Here is a 22,090-nt window from a genome sequence, read left to right as displayed (position 1 = left end):
AATTTATATCCTTTAGACAATTTTTAGTAGGTCTTCAAATGCTCAGAAGTTGTAGGTTTCTCAACTAGATAAATAAGGACTAACAGCACTGCTTGCATTTTATTCTGCTTTACCTCCTAGATTTTTAAAGTTTAATGTTTCTCGAATGTAGTTTCTTTCACACAAAAAGGGGATAATAGACTTAAAATTTGAGCCTGAGAAGAATTATCTTATACGTTTAATTTTAAATTTTATACTTGAAAAAACTGGTAGTGACTATGCTTTAATAAGTATGCCACTTTGGTCTCAGAAATCTTAAGATAAAGATTTCATTATAACAACGTGTCACAAAAAGAAACAATAAGTTTCTATATCTTTAACTCATTCTACAAGAAATGGCAAGGCAATTCAGTAGTAATTCAATCAAATGCAATAAGTTATATTTATTCACTTATGTGGGAGTCCCAGGTTCATGTAGCCTCTCTAAAAGGTTTCTAAAACTATATACAAAATTTGTGTTTCTATTTGTGTTTATATTTTCTGGGGGAAAGGGTCACCAGATTCTCAAAATGGTCAGGTATTTCTTACTCTCAAATGCTACCTTATTATATTTAAAAACTTTAATATGCATTATTTCATTTGCTTCTTCCTTTTCTCCCAGGCTATATGAGAAATAGATGACTTTGTGAGTCTCCCCACTTCTACCCCCAAACTCCCTTAGAAAACTCTGTGTTAGAATATGTCACTGTCTTGGAAATGCAACAATATACCCACAACCTACTGTGTAGTGGTTAAGAACATGGGCTTTCTAACAGATACCTATATTCAGTTATCAGCTTATCACCTGTTACCTATGAGACATAGAGCAAGCGGACTTACACTCTTTACAATCCCCATTTATAGACCACTAATGGGCATCTACCCATGTGTTTGTTGAAAGGATTAAAAGAGATAATACATGTAAAATATCTTTCATTATCAATGACTGAAACTCATTAAAATCTCAATTTCAATTGTTGTAGTGTCATCTTTCCAGATCATTCTCTCAAATCCAGTGACTATCCAAATAAAATATACACTTTACAATCCCTCATCTCCTTCAGATCCTTTGCCCTCATTAATCAGCTTAAATTTCATCAAGACTCCTTCACACACACCCTCCTTTGTCCTTCTGTCACTTCATTCTATTTGGCAAAATTACAACCCAGTTAAATCTAACCCCCCCCATTCTACACCAGCACCTTAGCAGCTAAACAGGGCTAAAGGAAAACTCACAGCCATATTTACTGGTTCCATTTTAAATTCATGTTCACAAATCTTAAACAGCTCTTCTGTGTTACCCAGGAAATCAAATTTAGGCCTCTCCCAAACTATTCAAATCTCTACCTCCTCAAAGTTCAATACCTGTTTTCCATACTTGCTCAGCTGATGACTTTACTTATTTCAGATTATTTGTGAAGTCATAAAATAATAATCCACCAACATCTGTGTAAACGGCTTTCTTTTCGGTTAACAATTGGTCTGTCTGTGTTCTGGTCAAACCGCTAATGATGCATTAGATTATATTTCCTCTCAACTACTGAAGGGCATCATACTAGCAATTTCAATTTTTTTTCTTCCTACTCCATTATTCCCAACAGCATATAAAAATGCTGTATTTCACCAAGTATTAAAAATGATAAAACTTTAAACTACAATTGCCATTATTTCTTTGCCACCCTCAAAAAGAGCTGTCTATGTTCACTATTGCCAATTCCTCTTGTCACATTCTCTCTTGAACCCTTTCACGCAACGTTTTCATTGCTACCATTCCACCAAAGCTGCCCTCCATCAAAGTCACCAATGACCTTCACATTGCTAAAAGGAGCAGTAGAATCTCAGCCTACTTGACCAATTAGGAGCATTAGACAGCTGTCAACTCCCACCTTAAAGTACTTCATTCTCTTGGCTTTCACAGTATCACTCTCCTGGTTTTTCTTCTTCCTCACCATCTTCTCAGTGGCTTTTCTACTCTTTTCTTTTTTATTTCTTTTTTTTTTTTTGAGATGGAGTTTTGCTCTTGTTGCCCAGGCTGGAGTGCAATGGCGTGATCTCAGCTCACCACAACCTCCGCCTCCCGGGTTCAAGCGATTCTCCTGCCTCAGCCTCCCGAGTAGCTGGGATTACAAGCATGTGCCACCAAGCCTGGCTAATTTTGTATTTTTAGTACAGATGGGGTTTCTCCACATTGGTCAGGCTGGTCTTGAACCCCCGACCTCAGGTGATCCACTTGCCTCGGCCTCTCAAAGTGATGGGATTATGGGCATGAGCCACCGTGGCCGGCCGGCCTTTCTACTCTTTATTCTACCTTCCAAATGCTGGAGTACCCCAGGACCCAGCTCTTGAATGTTTTCTCTTTCTACACTTACTCCTTGATGGCCTCATCTAATCTCATTGCTTTTAAAATACCATTTAGGTGCTAATGATTCCCCAATGTACTTTTCTCACTTTGATCACTTCTCTAAATTCCAACTAGTTTTTTCCAACACCCTAATACCTAAACTTAGATTTTTAATAGAGGTTATCAAAATTAACATAACAAAATCTTAGTTAATGAGCCCGCACTCCATTCCTCCTTCCGTCTGTCCTAGAGTCCAGCCATTTACCATCTGCACATTTACTATCTGCACTACTAACACCTGAACGAAGCCAACACTGGCTGTCATCTGGCTTACTGCAGTAACTCTATTTCAGAACAGCCAGAGTGATATTTTAAAAACATTGTCATTGTACACAATGGTTAATTAAAAAACAATGACAAAAAAACCCTCATAAGTCAGATCTTGTCATTCACATGCTCAAAACCCTCCGATGGCTTATTCTGCTCACAGTAAAGGCCAAAACTCTTACATTTACCTACAAGGCCCTTATATTATCTGACTCACTCTTATTTATCCCTTCCTTCTGAGCTCTATCTACTCACTCCATGACACACTAACTTCATAGCTAGTCCTTCAACATGTCAGGCATGCTATTTCAAGGCGTTTGTAACAGCTGCCTAGATCATCCTTCCCCATTCCTCAAGATACATGTATCTGTCATCTCATTCAATTTTGTGGGCTCAAATTCCCAAATTCAAATTACTGAAGATTACTCTGACCATCCCACTGAAAATTACATCCCCCTCCAACTCTTCCCATCATCCTAATTCTGCTTTTTCTTCTTTTTCCTCTTTCCACTTTTCCTCTTCTACTAAGCCATAAAAATTACTTATTTAATATGTTAATTATGTCTTCCCACCACGTGAATATGAGCTACACAAGGGCAAGGATTTTTGTCCATTTTGTTCACTGCTATATTCTGAGGACCTAAAACAGTGTCTGAAACATTAAACACTTAAGACATTACAGCTTTTTAGCTAACACATAAAACTAACCTCTTAGTGAACTGTCATCTGACTGGAATGATTTGTTGTTTTCCTTTTCTTCACATAGGTAGGTATGCTGCAATATTTTTTTTTCAACTCTGTTAGGAGTGAAGGTTTCATTATTTCCACTTTTCTGTGGTTCCAACAAACTACTGTTTCTCGATCGCTGTTCTTGCTTGTCACGCAGTACTTTTTCTTTCATTCTTAGAAATATTTTTCCTGGTGATTCATAGTTTGCTTTATTTTTTAATCCATCCTTGTTGGGCTTTATAGCACTGATATCAAGAGAACTGTTAGAGGTAGTAGCCTCTGTTAGCATAGTTGACTGAAATATATTTTTATTGTTAAAAGTTGTCATTTTTAGGAACTGATTCTTTTTATGGTCATTCAATTTTAAAGAGGAGTTCTGATATTTCACCAAATCTTTTACAGGAGTAAGTGTGCCTGAAGGAATGCTGTCAAAAAAGATTGCATCCATGGGTAGATTTCTCCTTTGAGAAGATGTCTCTGGAGGTAAGTAAATTCTTGAATGTTTCAAAGGTGTTGCAATCATCTTGACAAGAGAGTAGCAACCAAGTTCTTCTAACAGAAAATTCACTTAAGCACAATTTTCAGATAGAACTTCAGAAGGGATCCACAGAAACCTGTAGTTCAATGTAAAATCAGCCTTTATCATGCTTTGGTGCAGAAAATGTTTAAAGTTTATTTGCTTTCCACAACATTATACTAATTAAAATGTTTAACTGGTTCATAACAATACTAGATAATCTATAGCTCACAAATCGGACTAAGATTTTATTTTTGTTAAAGTCTCCTTAACAAAAGAGCTGGGTGTGATGGTGTACACGCCTGTAGTCCTAGCTACTTGGGAGGCTGAGCAGGAAGGATCACTTGAGCCTGGGAGGTCAAGGCTGCAGTGAGTCACGATTGTGCCACTTCATTCCAGCCTGAGTGACAGAGCAAGACCTTGTCTCAAAATAAAATAAAATAAAATAAAATAAAACAAAATAAAAGATACATGCATATGGCACTACATTAGGTTACAAAAGATAAAGTTCCACAAATATAATTTTTCCCTTTAGGCAGTTAAATTTTAAGGCAGCAACTACAAGATCTATTCTAATAAAAGCTAAAAAAAAAAAACCCTATTCAATTAGTTAATAATACCCAATCCTGATTTTTTATGCTCCAGAGCATTTACATTTTAAGGTCTTAGTTGAAAAATCCTCAAATAAATGGTAAATTGTTTTCATTCTGATTTTTTTTTAATGTAGTGCTATTTAGAATTTTTAGCAGAAATACTGTACTTGAGTTTACGTAGTTTTAGCCTTGTTTCTTTCGTTCTTTTTTTTTTTTTGAGACAGAGTTTCCCTCTTGTTGCCCAGGCTGGAGTGCAGTGGTGGGATCTCAGCTCACCACAACCTCCGCCTCCCAGGTTCAAGCAATTCTCCTGCCTCAGCCTCCCGAGTAGCTGGAATTATGTATGCACCACCACACCCGGCTAATTTTGTATTTTTGCTAGAGACAGGGTTTCTCTATGTTGGTCAGGCTGGTCTCAAACTCCTGACCTCAGGTGATCTGCCTGTCTTGGCCTCCCAAAGTGCTGGGGTTACAGATGTGAGCCACCACGCCCGGCCGCAACTTGTTTCTTATGTATAAATTTTATTATTCACACCTAGAAATTAAGGTTCTAGGTAAGGAACCATATAGTTGCATTAACTAATATTTGGTAAATAAATAAAATAGTTCAATACAAGGAGCCTGGAACTTACTAGTCTAGATTTACAGCATCTCTTATAGCTGAATTTATAACTATTCCAATTAGTTAACATCATATAAACATAAAAAAAACTCACAGAAAATTCTAACATAGCCAGACCAAAAAATATCAAGTATCTTTATCTACAGCAACTTCTGTGAGAAATAAGCAATTAATATACAAAGTATTATTTAATTCAATAATTTATGATAATAGAGAAAAAAAGAAGGAAAATATTCCTAAATTACAACAGCCAACAAAGAAGGCTATCTTGGGAGTCTGGAGTTCCTAAAAACCACTATAATTCTTTCATAGCATATGAATCCTGCAAATACATATTAACGCATGCATGTATATGTTTATGATGTGCTAGTTCCAGGGGTTCTGTATTGGAAGTTATAATATTAGCCGTTCACTTCATTTCTGTTTTATTTTTGAGACAGTGTCTCTGTCACCCAGGCTGGAGTGCAGTGCTGTGATCAGGGCTCCCTGCAACCTCGAAATCCTGGGCTCAAGCAATCCTCCTACCTCAGCCTCCAGAGTAGCTAGGACCGCAAGTGTGTGCCACTGCACCTCAGCTATGTTTTTTTTTTTTTTACTTATTTGTTTGTTTCTGAGAGGGAGTCTCGCTCTGTTGCCCAGGCTGGAGTGCAGTGATGCGATCTTGACTCACTGCAATCTCCACCTCATGGGTTCAAGCAATTCTCCTGTCTTAGCTTCCCAAGTAGCTGGGATCACAGGCGCATGCCACCACACCCGGCTAATTTTTATATTTTTAGTAGAGACGGGGTTTCACCATATTGGTCAGGCTGGTCTCCTGACCTCAGGCGATCCACTTGCCTCAGCCTCCCAAAGTGCTGGGATTACAGGCATGAGCCACCTGAGTTATGTTTTTTTTACATTTTTTTTGTAGAGACAGGGTTTCCCTATGTTGCCCAGGTTGGTCTCAAACTCCTGGGCTCAAGTGATCCTTCTGATTTGGCCTCCCACAAGTGTTGGGAATACAGGAGTGAGCCACCATGTCTGGCTTAGCTGTTCATTTCAAAGAAAGGCAATAAAGCTATACAATCTCTCAAAATCAAAAATGAATAAACTCGGCTGAGCACGGTGGCTCACGCCTGTAATCCCAGCACTTTGGGAGGCCAAGGCAGGAGGATCACTTGAGGTCAGGGGTTCAAGACCAGCCTGGCCAACACGGTGAAACCCCGTCTTTACTAAAAATGTAAAAATTAGCCAGATGTGGTGGCACATGCCTGTAGTCCCAGCTACTCAGGAGGCTGAGGCAGGAGAATCACTTGAACCTGGGAGGCGGAGGTTGCAGTGAGCTGAGATCGCACCATCACTGCACTCCAGCCTAGGCGACAGAGTGAGACTCCAACGGAAAAAAAAAAATAATAATAATAAAAATAAACTGGAAAACTGCAAAGCAAAATGGCAAAGAATGTTCAGGTTTACACAATCTCAATTCCTCAGAGGCTAATGAAATGCTAAACAGAAAGTAAAAAATGCAAATAAGCAAGCAGCACTGAAAACAGAACCAACCTGTAATGGACATGCAGAACTGTCTTCATTTAAAGTCAGATAATTGTGGTCACATTGAAAGGCTCCAAGAACCAAAACAGAGCTTTCTGTTTCCTAATGTCCCTGCCCCCAATTCAGGCAAGTAGTAGGATAAAGGTGATTAGCCAAGATTCTGAAAAAATCCTCAAATTCCACTTCCCCTCCCAAAGACACAGAAAGTTGCTCTAGGAGACCTTTTTCCCACCATGTGGTAAATAGCAACTCAATATAAGCCAAAAAAAAAAAAAAAAAAAAAAAAAAAAGCCAGTATTTGCCAGTGGTTTGTTAAAAACAGAATGCAGAGAAAAAAATCGTCTACAATTTCCTCTGACCACAGAGGCTTTGCAGAATAGATAAACAAGAAAAACCACTGGGTCTAGATAATCCAGGACACATCTGAAGCTCCATTTCCTTCCTAGTCAAAACAGCAAAACAAAGAAATCAGCCTCTGATGAAACACAGACATTAGTGGAGATTTAGTAACTAGCAACCCTCAAGTGGAGGAAAGAACAGCCTGTCCTGAAGCCAAGCACATTTGTTGACCTAACAGATGGAGGTCACTAACAAGAAATTGTTAGTTCCTCTCAGACTGGAGAAAGTATGTTTCCGTTTTCATTAACTGCTTAAAGTTGTTTGGAAAAATCTAATCCTTAAAACTTATTCTAAAAACTGACAAATGTTGATGTACTAGGGAAAAAAAATTGTTTTCAACATAAAGACATCGGAATGGGAAAGCCATTGGATGAAAGGGCTGGCCAGGCCGCGTGCGGTGGCTCACGCCTGTAATCCCAGCACTTTGGGAGGCCAAGTGATCACGAAGCGAATGACGGCGAATCACGAGGTCAGGAGATGGAGACCATCCTGGCTAACACGGTGAAAACCGGTCTCTACTAAAAATACAAAAAATTAGCCGGGCGTGGTGACACGCGCCTGTATTCCCAGCTACTTGGGAGGCTGAGGCAGGAGAATGGAGTGAACCCGGGAGGCGGAGCTTGCAGTGAGCGGAGATCGCGCCACTGCACTCCAGCCTGGGCGAGAGAGCAAGACTCTGCCTCAAAAAAAAAAAAAAAGGGCTGGCTATAAGCATTTATAGTGCAGTCATGCACTGCATAATGACATCAAACCACATACACAGTGGTCCCATAAGATTATTTTGGTGTACCTTTTTTTTAACTTATTTTTACCGTACCTTTTCTATATTTTGGTATGTTTGATACACAAATACTTATCATTGTGTTACAACTGCCAACAGTATTCAGTAAAGTAACATGCTGTATAGGTTTGAAGCCCAGGAGCAATAGGTTATAACATATAGCCTGGGTTTTTATAAGTACACTCTATGATACTGGCACAATGACAAAAATTACCTGAGAATGTATTTCTCAGAACGTATCCCAGTCAGTTACAAGTGACACATATAAACACAGAACTGAAGCTAAACAATTATGTATATGATCCTGAATGTAACTCCTCCTCCTCCCAAAAAAACATGGAAAGTTCTTGTAAGAATTTACTGTAGTGGTAGCAGTAGTAATAACTATTACTATGGAATGGGTCAAAAATCCCAGAGCACACTAACCAAAACTGGGACATAGAATTAGGGGGAAAAAAGAATTTTAAGTTAACAGGCAAATGATACACTTGAAAAAAATACTCAGCACATATGACAAAGGGCTAATTTAAATAACATTCAAAGAGACCTAACAAATCAACTTTAAAAAATATACAAAACAGAAAATGGTCATGGGACATGAAAGGTGATTAATAGAATACAAAAGGCCAATAAACGAGTTGTGACACCTGATTTTACTAATAAATGGAGATGCAAACTAAAACAGTGAGATTTCTTTTTCATATCACATTGGTAAATATTAATTTCAAAATGGAAGTCTGCATACTATTGACACGGAAATTCCACTTCTAACTTTTTTCCTACAGAAACATCTGCGTAAGAATGCAAATATATATGTACCATAATTGCCGATATTTACTGAATATTTACATGCCAGCCACTATATAATCTAACAGCAACTCTAAAGAGTTAAGTACTGTTATTACTCCCAATTTGAAAAAAAGAGAAATTAAGGTATAAGGTGGTTAAGTAAGCTGCCCAAGGTCACTTGACAATAAGTGAGAAAGAGGAACCGATTCCACCCGACTCCACAGCTTCAGTTATTTACCAACAGGCAACAGTCTACACACCCACTACACAGGGAAGTGCACTGCAGCATAAAATGAAATTAAACAACCCAGATGTCTACCAATAAAGGACAAAATAAATCCCGCCACATCCATACAATTTACTCTATTCAATAAAAAGATACATATGTACTTACACGGAAAAGTATCCAAGAAACATTAAATTGAAAAAGAAAGTAACAACATATAATTGCATTTGTGTAAAAAAAATTTTAAGTAAATAAATAAAACACATATAGGCATAGAGAAAAACTCTGGAAGCAGTGAACCAAACTGTAAAACAGTGTTTATCTTTGAAGGCCAGGATGAAGTGGCCTACCATTTTCTTGAACTCCTGAGCTCAAAAGATCCACCCGCCTCGGCCTCCCCAAGTGTGGGATCACAGGCGTGTGCCACCGCGCCCGACCATTTTCTAAATAATTTTATTAACATCTAAAGATGTTTGCAACAAGCATGCAATTTAACCAAAAGAAAACATAAGCTGAATGATCAACTGCTTCTATAGCCCTGTGGGTCCTGGGGTCCCAAGGGGAAGAGTTGGGTACTGAGGAATACAATTTTCCCACTTGGTATTCTAAAAAAAAAAAAAAAAAAAAAGTTATTTTAGAACAAAGACCTAGAACGCTCACCATCGAAATAAATTTGAGCAATCGTGTTCTACTCTCTTAAGTACAGTAGACACGCAACAAGTAAACATCGAGTGCGAAGTGTAAAATCCGTACCAAAGCCAGAAATCTACAAAAAAAAAAATAAATAAAACCGCGTGAGCCGAAATGCTTAAAGGGCAGACGCCCACCTCGGCGGGGACCCGCGGCAGGAGGTTAGCGGAGGGCGCGGGGAGGACGTACCTTGGGTGAAGAGCCTGGCAGGGAGAGACTGCCGCAGTTCCGGCTCGGCTCCGCGCGGAGGGAGGGCCGCACGCCGCCGGGCTCGCGCCTCAGGCCCACGGTGGACCCTGCCCGCGGCGGCCAGGCGCCAAGCGACGCTTACCTCCTCCGCGAGATTCTCTAACACACAAAACACTTCCGCAATTCAAATTTGAAGAGCCCGCCCTCCAGCCAGCCCGGGATTGGCACGCTCGGGAACTGCGCCACCGTGCGTCTCACAGGGACGCAAGAAAACTGCAGGCGGCCTCCGCACTCCGTGGACGGCAGTGTGTCCACAAAAAGTAGGCGACCCTAAGCTGTCACAGGCAGGGGGCGAGCTCCTCTAGTTGCCTTCAAAGTTCGTTTCGTCTTCGTAGGGCACGTGCCCACGCTGAATCCCGCCTTTCCTCTCCTGAAGCTCTGCCGGGACAAGGCCAACGTGGGACGCCGTGGGCCGCGAGCGCGCCCCGGCGCTACTGCGGCTAAGTTTGGCCTGTCCTGGCTGCCGTCCTCCCCTACAGGCTGTGCGCCGTAGCGGCTGTTATCCTTCTTTTCCGTCTCAGGAAAACAGCGTGCTCGGTGGGTTTGAGAGAGCTTCTGTTTTTCTGTCCTCCATGTTTGAGGTGGAGAAAGAACATTTTGTTCTTGAGGTGATGATGGGTTGAATGTAAAGTTACGCACAAAGTGGGATGTTTAGTTTGAACTGTTCCCTCAGGAAATATGATTTTTTGGGCGTGGGGGGCAGGGTCTTGCTCTGTCGCCTAGGCCTGAGTGCAGTGGCGCAATAACGGCTCACTGCAGTCTGGAACTCCAAGGGATCTTCCCACCTCAGCCTCCGAGTAGCTGGAACTACAGGCGCGCGCGACCATGCTTGGCTAATTTTTATTTTGTAGAAAGGAGGTCTCACCATGTTGCCCATCCTAGTCTGGAACTCCTGGGTTCAAGCGATCCTCCATCTCGGCCTCCCAAAGTGCCAGGATTACAGGCAACCGCGCCGGGCCAGGAAGTGATTAATTTTTTTTTAAGTCACCTCACATTCTAGAAACATTAATCTCGACAACTCTAGGTTGCTGTAAGCAGCTTGTGACGGTGGCCCCCAGACTGCTCCCGCTTTAGACTGCACCCAGTGAATCTCCACTCTAACCACCGCGGAGTGACCGGGTGTATCCTTCGCCTTGTATAGGGCATATTGGTTCAGTCTTGAAAGCAGAGAAGGGGAAGCCAGGGTAGTAAGGTGTGTTCTCAGCCCTGAACCCTGTCCAACTCCAGTCCTGCATGAAGTCTGTTCTCTTCCCCCCCATCCGCATTTGTGACAACAGAGCTTCTTTTTATTTTATACTTCCATCTAAGAAAATTAGTCAACTTCCTAGTCACACACCACATTTCCCCATTAAGAGGCTTTATTGAAAAGGTGGTAATTTTTTTTAAAGTGACTTTTTTGCAGTCCCTTCTAAATCCTGCATGTACTAAATTTTGTACACACTGAATAATCAAAATCCAAAATATAAATTTAAAACATTTACATGAATGCAAATAAGGAAAAACAGTTGGAGGTAGGGGGAAAGGAAGCAAACTCACCTGAATAAAATGAAGTTTCTTTCTTGTACACCATAATGAGAAAATGGTTGGACATGGATTTGCACTAGTTTTTTGGGAAAAACCCGCCTTAAAACAGGTTAAATGGCATGTATGAAATATACTTTGATAGAGGAAGTTTAAAGGGATGGTCATTCAGATTTTAAAGCACCTGAAATTGAGGTATAGGATGTTTCTGTGCCTGATGAAGATGGCCATGGCTCACACATTTAGACAAAATAGGAACCCTGAAGTATTAACAGCAGGCACTCAGAAATGCACACTTTTAAAAAATTAGCTACTTCTCATGTAAGAAGGAAGTAGTATGTAGTATGTCCCAATGTGAATGGCCACAGGAATTTACATAAGATGACTAGTAATTTTCCAAGCAAAATTGGATTAAACAGTTTGTGGATAAGAAAGTGATGAGAAGGCCTAGAGGCCAAGGGACAGTACCTCTGTCCCTTAAATGGCAACATGCTGTAACCGCCCAAGGGGTTCACCTTGCGTGCTGCCTAGATCAAGACAAGTGAATTGCAATGGAGAAAGAGTTATTGACGCAGAGCCGGCTGTGCAGGAGACTAGTGTTTTATTATTACTCAAATCAGTCTTTCCTGAGCTTTTGGGGATCAGAGTTTTTGAGAATAATTTGGTGCGGGGAACCCAGTGAACTAGAGTGCTGATTGGTCAGGGATGAAATCATAGGGAGTAGAAGCTGTCTTCTTGCGCTGAGTCAGTTTCTGGTTTGGGGAGTCACAAAATCAGATGAGCCAGTTTATTGATCTGGGTGGTGCCAGCTGATCCCCTAAGTGCTGGGTCTGAAAAATATCTCAAACACTGATCTTGGGAGCAGTTTAAGGAGGGGCAGAATCTTGTAGCCTCCAGCTGCATGACTCCTAAACCATAATTTCTAATATTGTGGCTAATGTTAGTTCTACAAAGGCAATCTAGTCTCTAGGCAAGAAGGAGGTCTGCTTTAGGTAAGGGCTATTACCGTCATTGTTTGAACAATAAAGTACAAACTAAGTTTCTCTGAAAGTTCAACCTGCGCTCAGGAATGAACAAGGACAGCTTGGAGGTTAGAAGCAAGATGGAGTCAGTTACTTTATATTTCTTTCACTGTCTCAGTCATAGTTTTGCAAAGGCAGTTTCAGTGCTGCCCAGGGTTGGCCCTCCTTTAAGTTTTTGTTCGCTTGGAGGGGAGACCAGAATGAGAAAATGGTTGGACATGGATTTGCAGTTCACAGCCACCTGGGATAATCTGTCCCATCCTAGGCCTATACCTCATGGGAACACATGCGGACCCATGTAGGGTCCAAAAAAATGAACATGAAAGGAAGAGACAGAAAGCTTCACACTGTGTGCGAGTTACTACCAAGGCATCTGGGCATGCTTAGCCTGGAGGAATATTCCCAGGACCGTGAAAAGTTGTAGCAGTACTAACTGACCATATGGCACTTTTGGAGAAAGTAGAAAAACGATGTTTCGTCAAGGCCAAGGGTTCTCAAGCAGGAAAAGTTTTGCCCCCCTTGGGACAATTGGCAATGTCTGGAGACATTTATAAGTCACAATTAGGGAGGGTACCAGTGGCATCTTGTGGGTAGAGGACAGATATACTACTAAACGTCATAGTGTAATGGGGGGGGTCAGCCCCCACAACATTACAAAGGATTAACTATTTTAAAATGTCAGCAGTGCCATGGTTGAGAAATTCTACTCTTGGAAGATATAGCCCTGAAACAGGATTTCAGCCCCCTCTCAGTCTCTTAGCTGGGTGCCCTTATGTAAGGCACAAAGTAAAAGCACTACTCCCCTGTGTAGGCTACAGGAGGGAGTCAATGAGGAAGTTATCCAGGTTTTATGAGAGGAGGACCCTTCAGTGAAAAAGGCTGCCAAGGAAATTGCTATGTGATGGAGACAATATACAAACACATAATCATAATACAAATTGTGATAAGTGTTATGAGGATATATCAGTTCAGATCACCCAGGAAGCTGATGCCAAATTGGAATTAGGATTATTGGGAAATAGGTCCTGTGAAAGACTAAGGGGGAGGAAGAAGAACTGGACCTGGTAAATCTTCAGATCTTGATACAGATCTGACAGGAAAGATTGATGAAAGTGGAATTGGGTAGGTGCAGTCTGAGAATGCAGTAGAGATTTGACAAAGTCCTGGCTGACTCAATAGGAAGATTTGGGGTTGCCCATCAGAGAAGTCCTGCAGTGGGCAGGCATGGCCAGGCCCTGGTATCTGCCAGACTGGAGACTGCCTGGGAAGAACATGGCCTTGGCACAAAGGCTTTAACAGATCTCAAAGGCTTTGCAGCCAGAGGCTGTCAGCTAACTGCACTCCTCACAGCTCAATGACTTTTTTTTTTTTTTTTTAAGAAAAGATCAAAATTGCATGTTTCCATGCCTGCCGCAGAAGAATAATTAAAAGAGTGTAGCAGCAGGATTTTATTTTCAGGGGCTTTCCATTTTTTTTTTTTTTTTTTGCAACCCACAGTAAGAAATACTGTACATTGTAACCTAATAAATACACAAAATTAAACAAAGCTTTAAAAGCATTACTTAACATTACTCTGCAGTGTGTGCTGTTATTTTCTGTTTCCTCTTTAAGAAAACTGCCTATGGTGTATGATTGTAATACAATATGAACATTTTCATGTTTCAGCATGGTCAGGGCTTTTAATTAAAAAAAAAAGGTAAAATTCACTTAAAATAACCATTTTAAAGTGTACAATTCAATGACATTTAATGCATTCACAATGTTCTGCAACCACCACCTGTAAAACATTTTTTATCATCCTAAAAGGAAATCTCATACCCCTTAAGCAGTCACTCTCTCTTCTCCCCTCCCCACAGTCCTAGGCAACCACCAATCTTCTTCCTGTCTCTATGAATTTACCTATTTGGATATTTCATATAAATGGAATCGTACAATATTACAATATGGACCTTTTATGTATAGCTTCCTTCACAGTTTTTTTCTGAGGTTTATATATCAAACATTGTACATTGTAGATCAGTACTATATTCCTTTTTATGGCTAAACAGTATTCCATATTTTGTGTGTGTGTGTGTGTGTGTGTGTATACCACATTTTATTTATCTGTTCCTCCATTGACATTTGGGTTGTTTCCACCTAAATCTATACTACCTTAGTTTGGATTGTTACCAACTTAGTTTCAATAGCATACAAAAACTCTGCCCCTAAACAGCTGAGTCCTCTCCTGTATGTTTCTATTATTACCGATTGCATCTATATACATTGTGTGTTCATTAACATAGACTTGTAATTATTTTATGCACTTGTCTTTTAAATCATATAAAAAAAGGGGAACTACACACCAAAAACATAGCGATCCTGGCTTTTGTATTTACTGATGTAGTTATATTTATCTAACTTCTTGATTTCTTCTTAGAGCTTTTAGTTACCATCTAGTTTTCTTTCATTTAAGCCTGAAGAACTCCCTTTAGTATTTCTTATAGTATAGGTCTACTTGTGACAAACTCCTTCAGCTTTTATTTACATGCTAATGTCTTAATTTCTCCATTGTTTTTGAAGGACACTTTGCTGAATATAGAATTCTTGGTAGATAGTCTTTTTCTTTCAGCACTTTGACTATGTTATCCCACTGCCTTCTTGCCTACATAGTTTCTGATAAGAAATCAGATGTTCCTATTATTGAGAATCACTTGTATGTGACAAATCTTTCCTCTCTCTACTTTTAAGATTTTTTTTTGTCTTTGTCTTTTGACAATTTGATTATAATGTGTCTCAGTGTGGAACTGTTTATATTTATCCTTCTTGGAGTTTGTTGAGATTCTTGGGTGCATAGGTTCCTGTCTTTTACCAAATCTGGGCAGCTTTTGGTTATTTCTTCAACATCTTTTTCCACTGTTTTATTTTTCTTCTCCTCTGGGACTCCTGTAATGTGTATGGTGGTACTCTTGATTATTCCCATAGATTTTTAAAGACTCCAATAATTATTCTTCATTTTTTTTCTTTTTTCTTTTTCTTTTTTTTTTTTTTTTTTGAGACAGAGTCTGGTTCTGTCAGCCAGGCTGACAGGCAGAATTATGACTCACTGCCTCATGAACACCTGGGCTCAAGAGGTCTTTCCACCTCAGCCTCCCGAGTAGCTCAAACTACAGACACATACCACTATACCCAGCTAACTTTTTTTTTTTAAATTTTTGTAAAGACAGAGTCTTACTATGTTGCCCCGGCTGGTCTTGAACTCCTGAGCTCAAGTGATTCTCCTGTCTCAGCCTCCCACAATGCTGAGATTACACGTGTGAGCCACCGCGCCTGGTCTTTCTTTTTTCTTTGTACTCCTCAGTCTGGATAATTTTGATTGTAGTCAACAGTTGTAAGTTCACTCATTCTTTATTCTGCCTGCTCAAATCTGCTATTGCAACCCTCTGGTAAATTTTCATTTCAGTTATTGTATTTTTCAGCTTCACAGTTTCTACTTGGTTTCTTTTCATAATTTCTATCTTTGTTGATATTTTCTATTGTTAAGACATCATTCTGGTTTCCTTTAACTCTTTGTCTGTGGTTTCCTTTACCTCTCTGAGCATATTTAAGACAGTTGATTTTAAATTTTTGTCTAATATGTTCAGTGTTTGTGCTTCTTTAGGGAGAGCTTATATTAATTTCTTCTGTAAATAAACCGTACTTTCTAGTTTCTTTGCATGCTTCATAATGTTTTTGCTGGAAACTGGACATTTGAATATTAAAATATGCTAACTCTGGACATCAGATTCTTCTCTCTTCTTAGGATTTGTTGTTGTTGTTATTGCTTCCTGTGAAATATACTTGTTTGCTTGTTTAGTGACTTTTCTATATGATCTTTGTAAAGTCTGTATTCTTTGTCCTGTGTGGTCTCTGATGTCTCTGTTCCTTTAGCTTGTGTTCAGGGGTGCTTTGATAGATATTTTCCTGATCACCAGGAGCTATACTAGGATAGAATAAAGTAATAAAAGAAAAGAAAGAAATAACAACAACAACAACAACAACAACAAAAAACCCTCTTCCAACCTTTGAAGATTGGCTGTGTGTTAGAGCATGCTTTCAGTACTTAGCGAGGCCATTTATAACTCTGCCTAAGCCTTCACTCCCTACTTGTGCTGAGCCCAAAGAGAAGCCAGAAGTAAAAGCTTAGGGTCTTTTTAGATTGTTTTTGAACATGCATCCTGTCCTAGGCATGTGCATAGCTTCTAAATTCCTCGGTATATGGAGACACTTTTGAATAATTTCCCAAAGAAACTCTACCCAGCTTTTCCTTGCAGGCTTTCACTGCATCTATTATTTGCCTCAATTGTAATTCTTTGTCCGAGGTGGCAGCATGTTGTCCATTTGTCTTACAATGTTTTTGAGGAATGTCTTCTGTGTAGCTGTTTTTTTTTTCACGCTGAATAGGTTTCAAGTTATGTAAAACAAAGTCAGGTGCCTTCTGTCATTCTTTCAAGTAGTACTCTCTGATGGTAAATTTTATGTGTCGATTTGACTGCATCATGGATTGCCAGATGTTTGGCTAAACATTTTTTTCTTAGTTTGTCTGTGAGGGTGTTTTTGGATGAGATTCGTTTTTGGATTAGACTGAGTAAAGCAGATTGCTCTTCTCAGCATGGATGAGCCTCATCCAATCTGTTGAAGGCCTTAATAGAATAAAAGGCTGAGTAAGAAAAAATTCTTTCTTTTGGCCAGAATATGTTTGAGCTAGGACTTTAGTCTTCTGCCTTTGGACTCATTCTTGGACTTGAACTTACAGCATTGATTCTCCTATTTCTCAGGCCTTTGTACTTGGTGATATGGTTTGGCTGTGTCCCCATCAAAATCTCATCTTGAATTGTCGTTCCCATAATCCCCACATGTCATGGGAGGGACCTGATGGGAGGTAACTGAATCATGGGGGCGGTTACCTCCATGCTTGTTCTTGTGATAGTGAGTTCTCATGAGAGCCAATGGTTTTATAAGGGCTCTTCTCACTTTTGCTCAGCACTTCTCCTTGCCACTGCCATGTGAAGAAGGATGTGTTTGCTTCCCGTTCCACCATGATTGTAAGTTTCCTGAGGCCTCTCCAGCCATGCTGACCTGTGAGTCAATTAAACCCCTTTCCTTTATAAATTACCCAGTTTTGGGTATATCTTTATTAGCATTGTGAGAACAGACTAATACACTTGGACTGGAACTATACCATTGACTCTCCTGGGTCACTAGTTTACTGATGCAGATCTTGGATTTCTCAACCTTCCATACTTCAATGAGCCAATTCCTTATAGTAAATCAATCTCTTTCTCTTTTTTTTATTCTCTGTCTCTTTCTCTCTGTCTCTCTCTCATTCCCTCTTTCCTGTTGGTCGTGTTTCTCTGGAGAGTCCAGACTAATACACTGCCAAATAAGTTAGAACAGACAAACAGAATTCTCTAAGCATAAGGTCTGTGCTCCCTCCACAACCAGGGACCAAGGTCCCACACTGGAAATGGGTGCTGTCTTCAAGACTGCTGCCAAAGGTGCTGAGATGCTGAAGAAAGCAAGCTGAAAAATCCCGTTCTTCAGAAAGAAACATTTAATAGGACTTATGAACAGAAGCAATGTCTTGGGTGGGCATGAGATGGTGGACCCCTCTACCTGCCCTCCAGAAAATATCCTTTGTAAAGCAAGCTTTTAGGGTAAAGATTTGTGTAGCTTGTCATGCTTCAGACTTTCTTGTGAAACGTGACCACTGGGGAGATTAGATAAGCATCTTTATTTATGCTACAGAGGTTGTTTATTTATGAGAAGTTTTCCATGTTACAGGCATTCTTAAAGACCTTGCTGCAGGAGTCATCATGGTCATCATGGTAGTTTCACTTCAAGGTGGCATCACTCTTGTCATGCAACAGGCTCTTTTCCTATGGGGGGGGGGTCAATAAGGGCAATCAAAAATGCTGCAAAGCTTTTGTACAAGAACATTTCCTCTTTTAAATTTTTTAATTGACAAATAGTTATTGTACATGTTCATGGGGTACATGGTGATGTTTTTATACATATAATGCATGGTGATCAGATCTGGTTAATTAGCATATCCATGATCTCAAACATTTATCTTCTTCTGGTGTTGGAAACATTCAGTGTCTTTTTTTTGCTGTTTGAAATTATATTTCTTTTTTTTCTTTTTTCTTTTTTTTTTTTTGAGACAGGGTCTCTGTCGCCCAAGCTAGAGTGCGGTAGCACAATCTCGGCTCACTACAGTCTCTGCCTCCCAGGCTCAAAGGATCCTTCCATCTCAGCCTCAGGATTAGCTGGGACAACAGGCACATACCATCATGCCCAGGTAAATTTTGTATTTTTTGGTAGAGATGGGATTTCATCATGTTGCCTAGGCTGGTCTCTAATTTCTAGGCTCCAGCGATCCACCCTCCTCAGCCTCCCAAAGTGCTGGGATTACAAGTGTGAGCCACCACCATATGTGGCCTGAAATTATATTCTTAGTAACTATAGTCATCCTACAGTGATATAGAACACTAGAACTTCTTATTCTTATCTAGCTGTAATTTTATAACCTTTAACAAATCTCTCCTTATCCCTCCCTTCTCCCTCTCATTCCTAGCCTCTAGTATCCTGTATTCTACTTTTTACTTCTATGAGATCAAATTTTTTAGCTTCCACATATAAGTGAGAACGTGTGGTGTTTAATGTTTTGTTCCTGGCTTATTTTTCTTAACATAATGTCCTCCAGCTCCATCTATGTTGTTGAAAATGACAAGATTTCATTCTTTTTTTATAGTTTAATAGTATTCCATTTGTATATACCACATTTTCTTTATCCATTCATTTGTTGTTGAACCCCAGGTGGATTCTAAATCTTGGCTATTGTGAATAGTGCTGTAACAAACATGCAAGTACAGTTGTCTCTTAGATATACTAATTTCCTTTCATTTGGATAAATGCCCAGTAGTAGTGGGACTGCTAGATAGTATGGTACTTCTGTTTGTAGTTGTTTTAGGAACCTCCATAATATTTTCAGTAGTGGCTCTACTGGTTTACATTTCCACAAACAGTGTTTTAAGAGTTCCCTTTCCTCCACATCCATGCCAGAATCTGCTTTTTTTTGTCTTTTTGATGATAGCCTTTCTAACTGGGGTGAAATAAAACCTCATTGTGCTTTTTATTTGCATTTCCCTGATGATTAGTGATGTTGGGCATTTTGTCATGTGTTTCTTGGCTCTCTCTTTCTCTCTCTCTCTCTCTTTCTCTCTCACTCTTGCTCTTGCTCTGTTGCCCAGGCTGGAGTGCAGTTGCACAATCTCAGCACACTGCAGCCTCCACCTCCCAGGTTCAAACAATTATCCTGCCGCAGCCTCCCAAGTGGCTGGGACTACAGGTGCGTGTCACTATGCTCGGCTAATTTTTGTATTTTTTCCTAGAAGAGACTGGGTTTCACCAGGTTGGCCTGGCTGGTTTTGAACTCCTGGCTTCAAGTGATCCACCTGCCTTGGCCTCCCAAAGTGCTGGATTACAGGTGTGAGCCACTGTGCCCAGCCTGCCATTTTTATGTATCTTTTAAGAAATGTCTGTTCAGATCATTTACTCATTTGAAAATCAGATTGTATTTTTGTGCTATTGAGGTGTATGAGTTCCTTGTATATTCTGGATATTAATCACTTGTCACATGAGTTATTTGCAAATATTTTCTCTCATTTTCTGGTTTGTCTTTTCATTCTGTTGATTGCTTTTTAGTTATATATAATCTCATGTATTTATTTTTGCTTTTATTGCCTGTACTTTTGAGAGCTTATAAAATTTTCCCAGACCAATGTTCTGAAGCAGTTCACCTATATTTTCTTCTAGTAGTTTTATATTTTCAGGTCTTCCATTTATGTATTTGATCCATTTTGAGTAGATTTTTGTATAGGGTAAGAGATGAAGTCTAGTTTTTTTCTTCTGCATATGGAGATGCAGTTTTCCCAAGGCCATATATTGAAGAGACCATCCTTTCTCCCAATGAGTGTTGTTGGCATCTGTGTCAAAGATTAGTTGATTGTAGATTGTAGATATGTGAATTAATTTCTGGGTTCTCTATTCTGTTCCATTGGTCTATGTGTCTGTTTTTATGCCAGTACCATGCTGTTTTGGTTACTACAGCTTTGTAGTATATTTTACAGTCTGGTAGTGTGAAACCTCCAACTTTGTGCTCAGGATTGCTTTGTTTTTTGTGGTTCTATACAAATTTTAGGATTTTTTTTCTATTTCTGTGAAGAATGTCATTGATATTTTGATGGAATCTGCAGATTGCTTTAGATAGTAAGTTGCTCCTTTTTTTTTTTTTTTTTTTTTTTTTGAGGCACAGTCTCACTCTGTCACCCAGGCTGGAGTGCATTGGCACAATCATGGATCACTGCAGCCTTGACCTCGCAGTATAAGTTAACCCCCCCACCTCAGCTTCCTAAGTAACTGGGATGATAGACATGTGCCACAGTGCCTGGCTAGCTTTTGTATTTTATTTTGGTAGAGACAGAGTTTTGCCATGTTGTCCAGGCTGGTCTGGAACTCCCAGCCTCAAGTGGTCTGCCCACTTTCTTGGTTCAGCATTTTCTTGGTTGCTGTAGACCTTTGGCTATTCTCCAGAGCTATCTTGACTCACTATAACCTCTGCCTCCTGGGTTCAAGTGATTCTCGTGCTTCAGCCACTCAAGTAGCTGGTACTATAGGTGTGCACCACCATGCCCAGCTAATTTTTGTATTTTTAGTAGAGACAGGGTTTTGCCATGTTGCCCAGGCTGGTCTCAGACTTCTGGCCTCAAGTCATCCCCCACCTTGGCCTTACAAAGTGCTGGAATTGCAGGCATGAACCACCGTGCCCAGCCCTAATCATTTTTTTTTTAATCTCTAATATTGCCATTTAAAGAAAGTTGTATAAGCAAAATCATTATACCTGTAACCTTTTGAGATTGGCGCTTTTCCCCCCGCTTAGTATAATGCCCTTGCATCCAAGTTGTGTGTATCAATAGTTTTGATAGTTTCCTTTTATTGACAGATGTACCCACAATTTGTTTAACCATTCATCTATTGATGGGCATTTTGATTATTTCCAGTTTTTTTGCTATTACAAATATAACTGTTATGAAAAATCATAAGTAAGATTTTATGTGGACTTAAGTTTCACTTCTCTGGGATAAATGCCCAGGATGGCAATTTCTGGGTAACGTGAGAAGTATTTAGTGTTTTAAAAAAACTGTTAAATTATTTTTCAGAGTGGCTGTACCATTTTGCATTCCCACCAGCAGCAGTATGTGAGTGATCCAGGTTGTTCACATTCTCACCAAGATTTGAGTTTTAGAATGATCACTTTGACAGTGTGTGGAGAATTGATTAGAAGTGGATGGCATTCTAGATGAGAATTCTGTCTCAGAAATTTTTGTAGTTGTTATGGTGAGACATGATGAGGGCCTAACCCAAACTCTGAAAGTGGGGATGGGCAGATTGGAGAGAAGTTAAGGGAATGAGTTGACGGAATTAAATGATCAATTTGATGTAGGACTTGGAAGAGAGAAATTTTTAAAGAAAGCCTTCTTGTTTCTGATTTGGGCATTTTGGTGGATAATGGTACCATTTAGAGAAGTAGGTAATACTGGAAGAAGGGTTTGTCGGGGTTTGAGAAGATATGTTTAGTTTTAGGCTTGATCATTTTGAATTTACTTTGTAATCCAAGAGGGACCGACCAGTAGGCAGCATGCTACATAGGTCTGAAAAT

The 22,090-nt window shown here is 39.8% G+C and overlaps 1 protein-coding gene across 2 annotated transcripts in view; it reads right to left on the bottom strand.

Moving 5' to 3' along the window:
* The window catches only part of MIS18BP1 (MIS18 binding protein 1), a 51,038-nt gene extending 40,121 nt beyond the window's left edge, over positions 1-10,917 (bottom strand). The window contains exons 1-3 of one of the 2 annotated variants that reach the window (XM_055361857.2): positions 9,752-10,268; positions 9,533-9,638; positions 3,395-4,029 (exon numbers count right to left, since the gene is read on the bottom strand). In XM_055361857.2, the coding sequence (XP_055217832.2) occupies positions 3,395-3,938 (544 nt within the window). In that variant the 5' untranslated portion in view covers positions 3,939-4,029; positions 9,533-9,638; positions 9,752-10,268. Of the gene's footprint in view, positions 1-3,394; positions 4,030-9,532; positions 9,639-9,751 lie in introns of both variants that reach the window. The other variant, XM_004055122.5, reaches the window with a different exon arrangement.
* Positions 10,918-22,090: the final 11,173 nt, after the last annotated feature.

The sequence above is a fragment of the Gorilla gorilla genome, chromosome 15 (genome assembly GCF_029281585.2).
Source record: "Gorilla gorilla gorilla isolate KB3781 chromosome 15, NHGRI_mGorGor1-v2.1_pri, whole genome shotgun sequence".
NCBI classification, from domain to species: Eukaryota; Metazoa; Chordata; class Mammalia; order Primates; family Hominidae; genus Gorilla; species Gorilla gorilla.
This window is presented reverse-complemented; position numbering and strand designations above follow the sequence as displayed.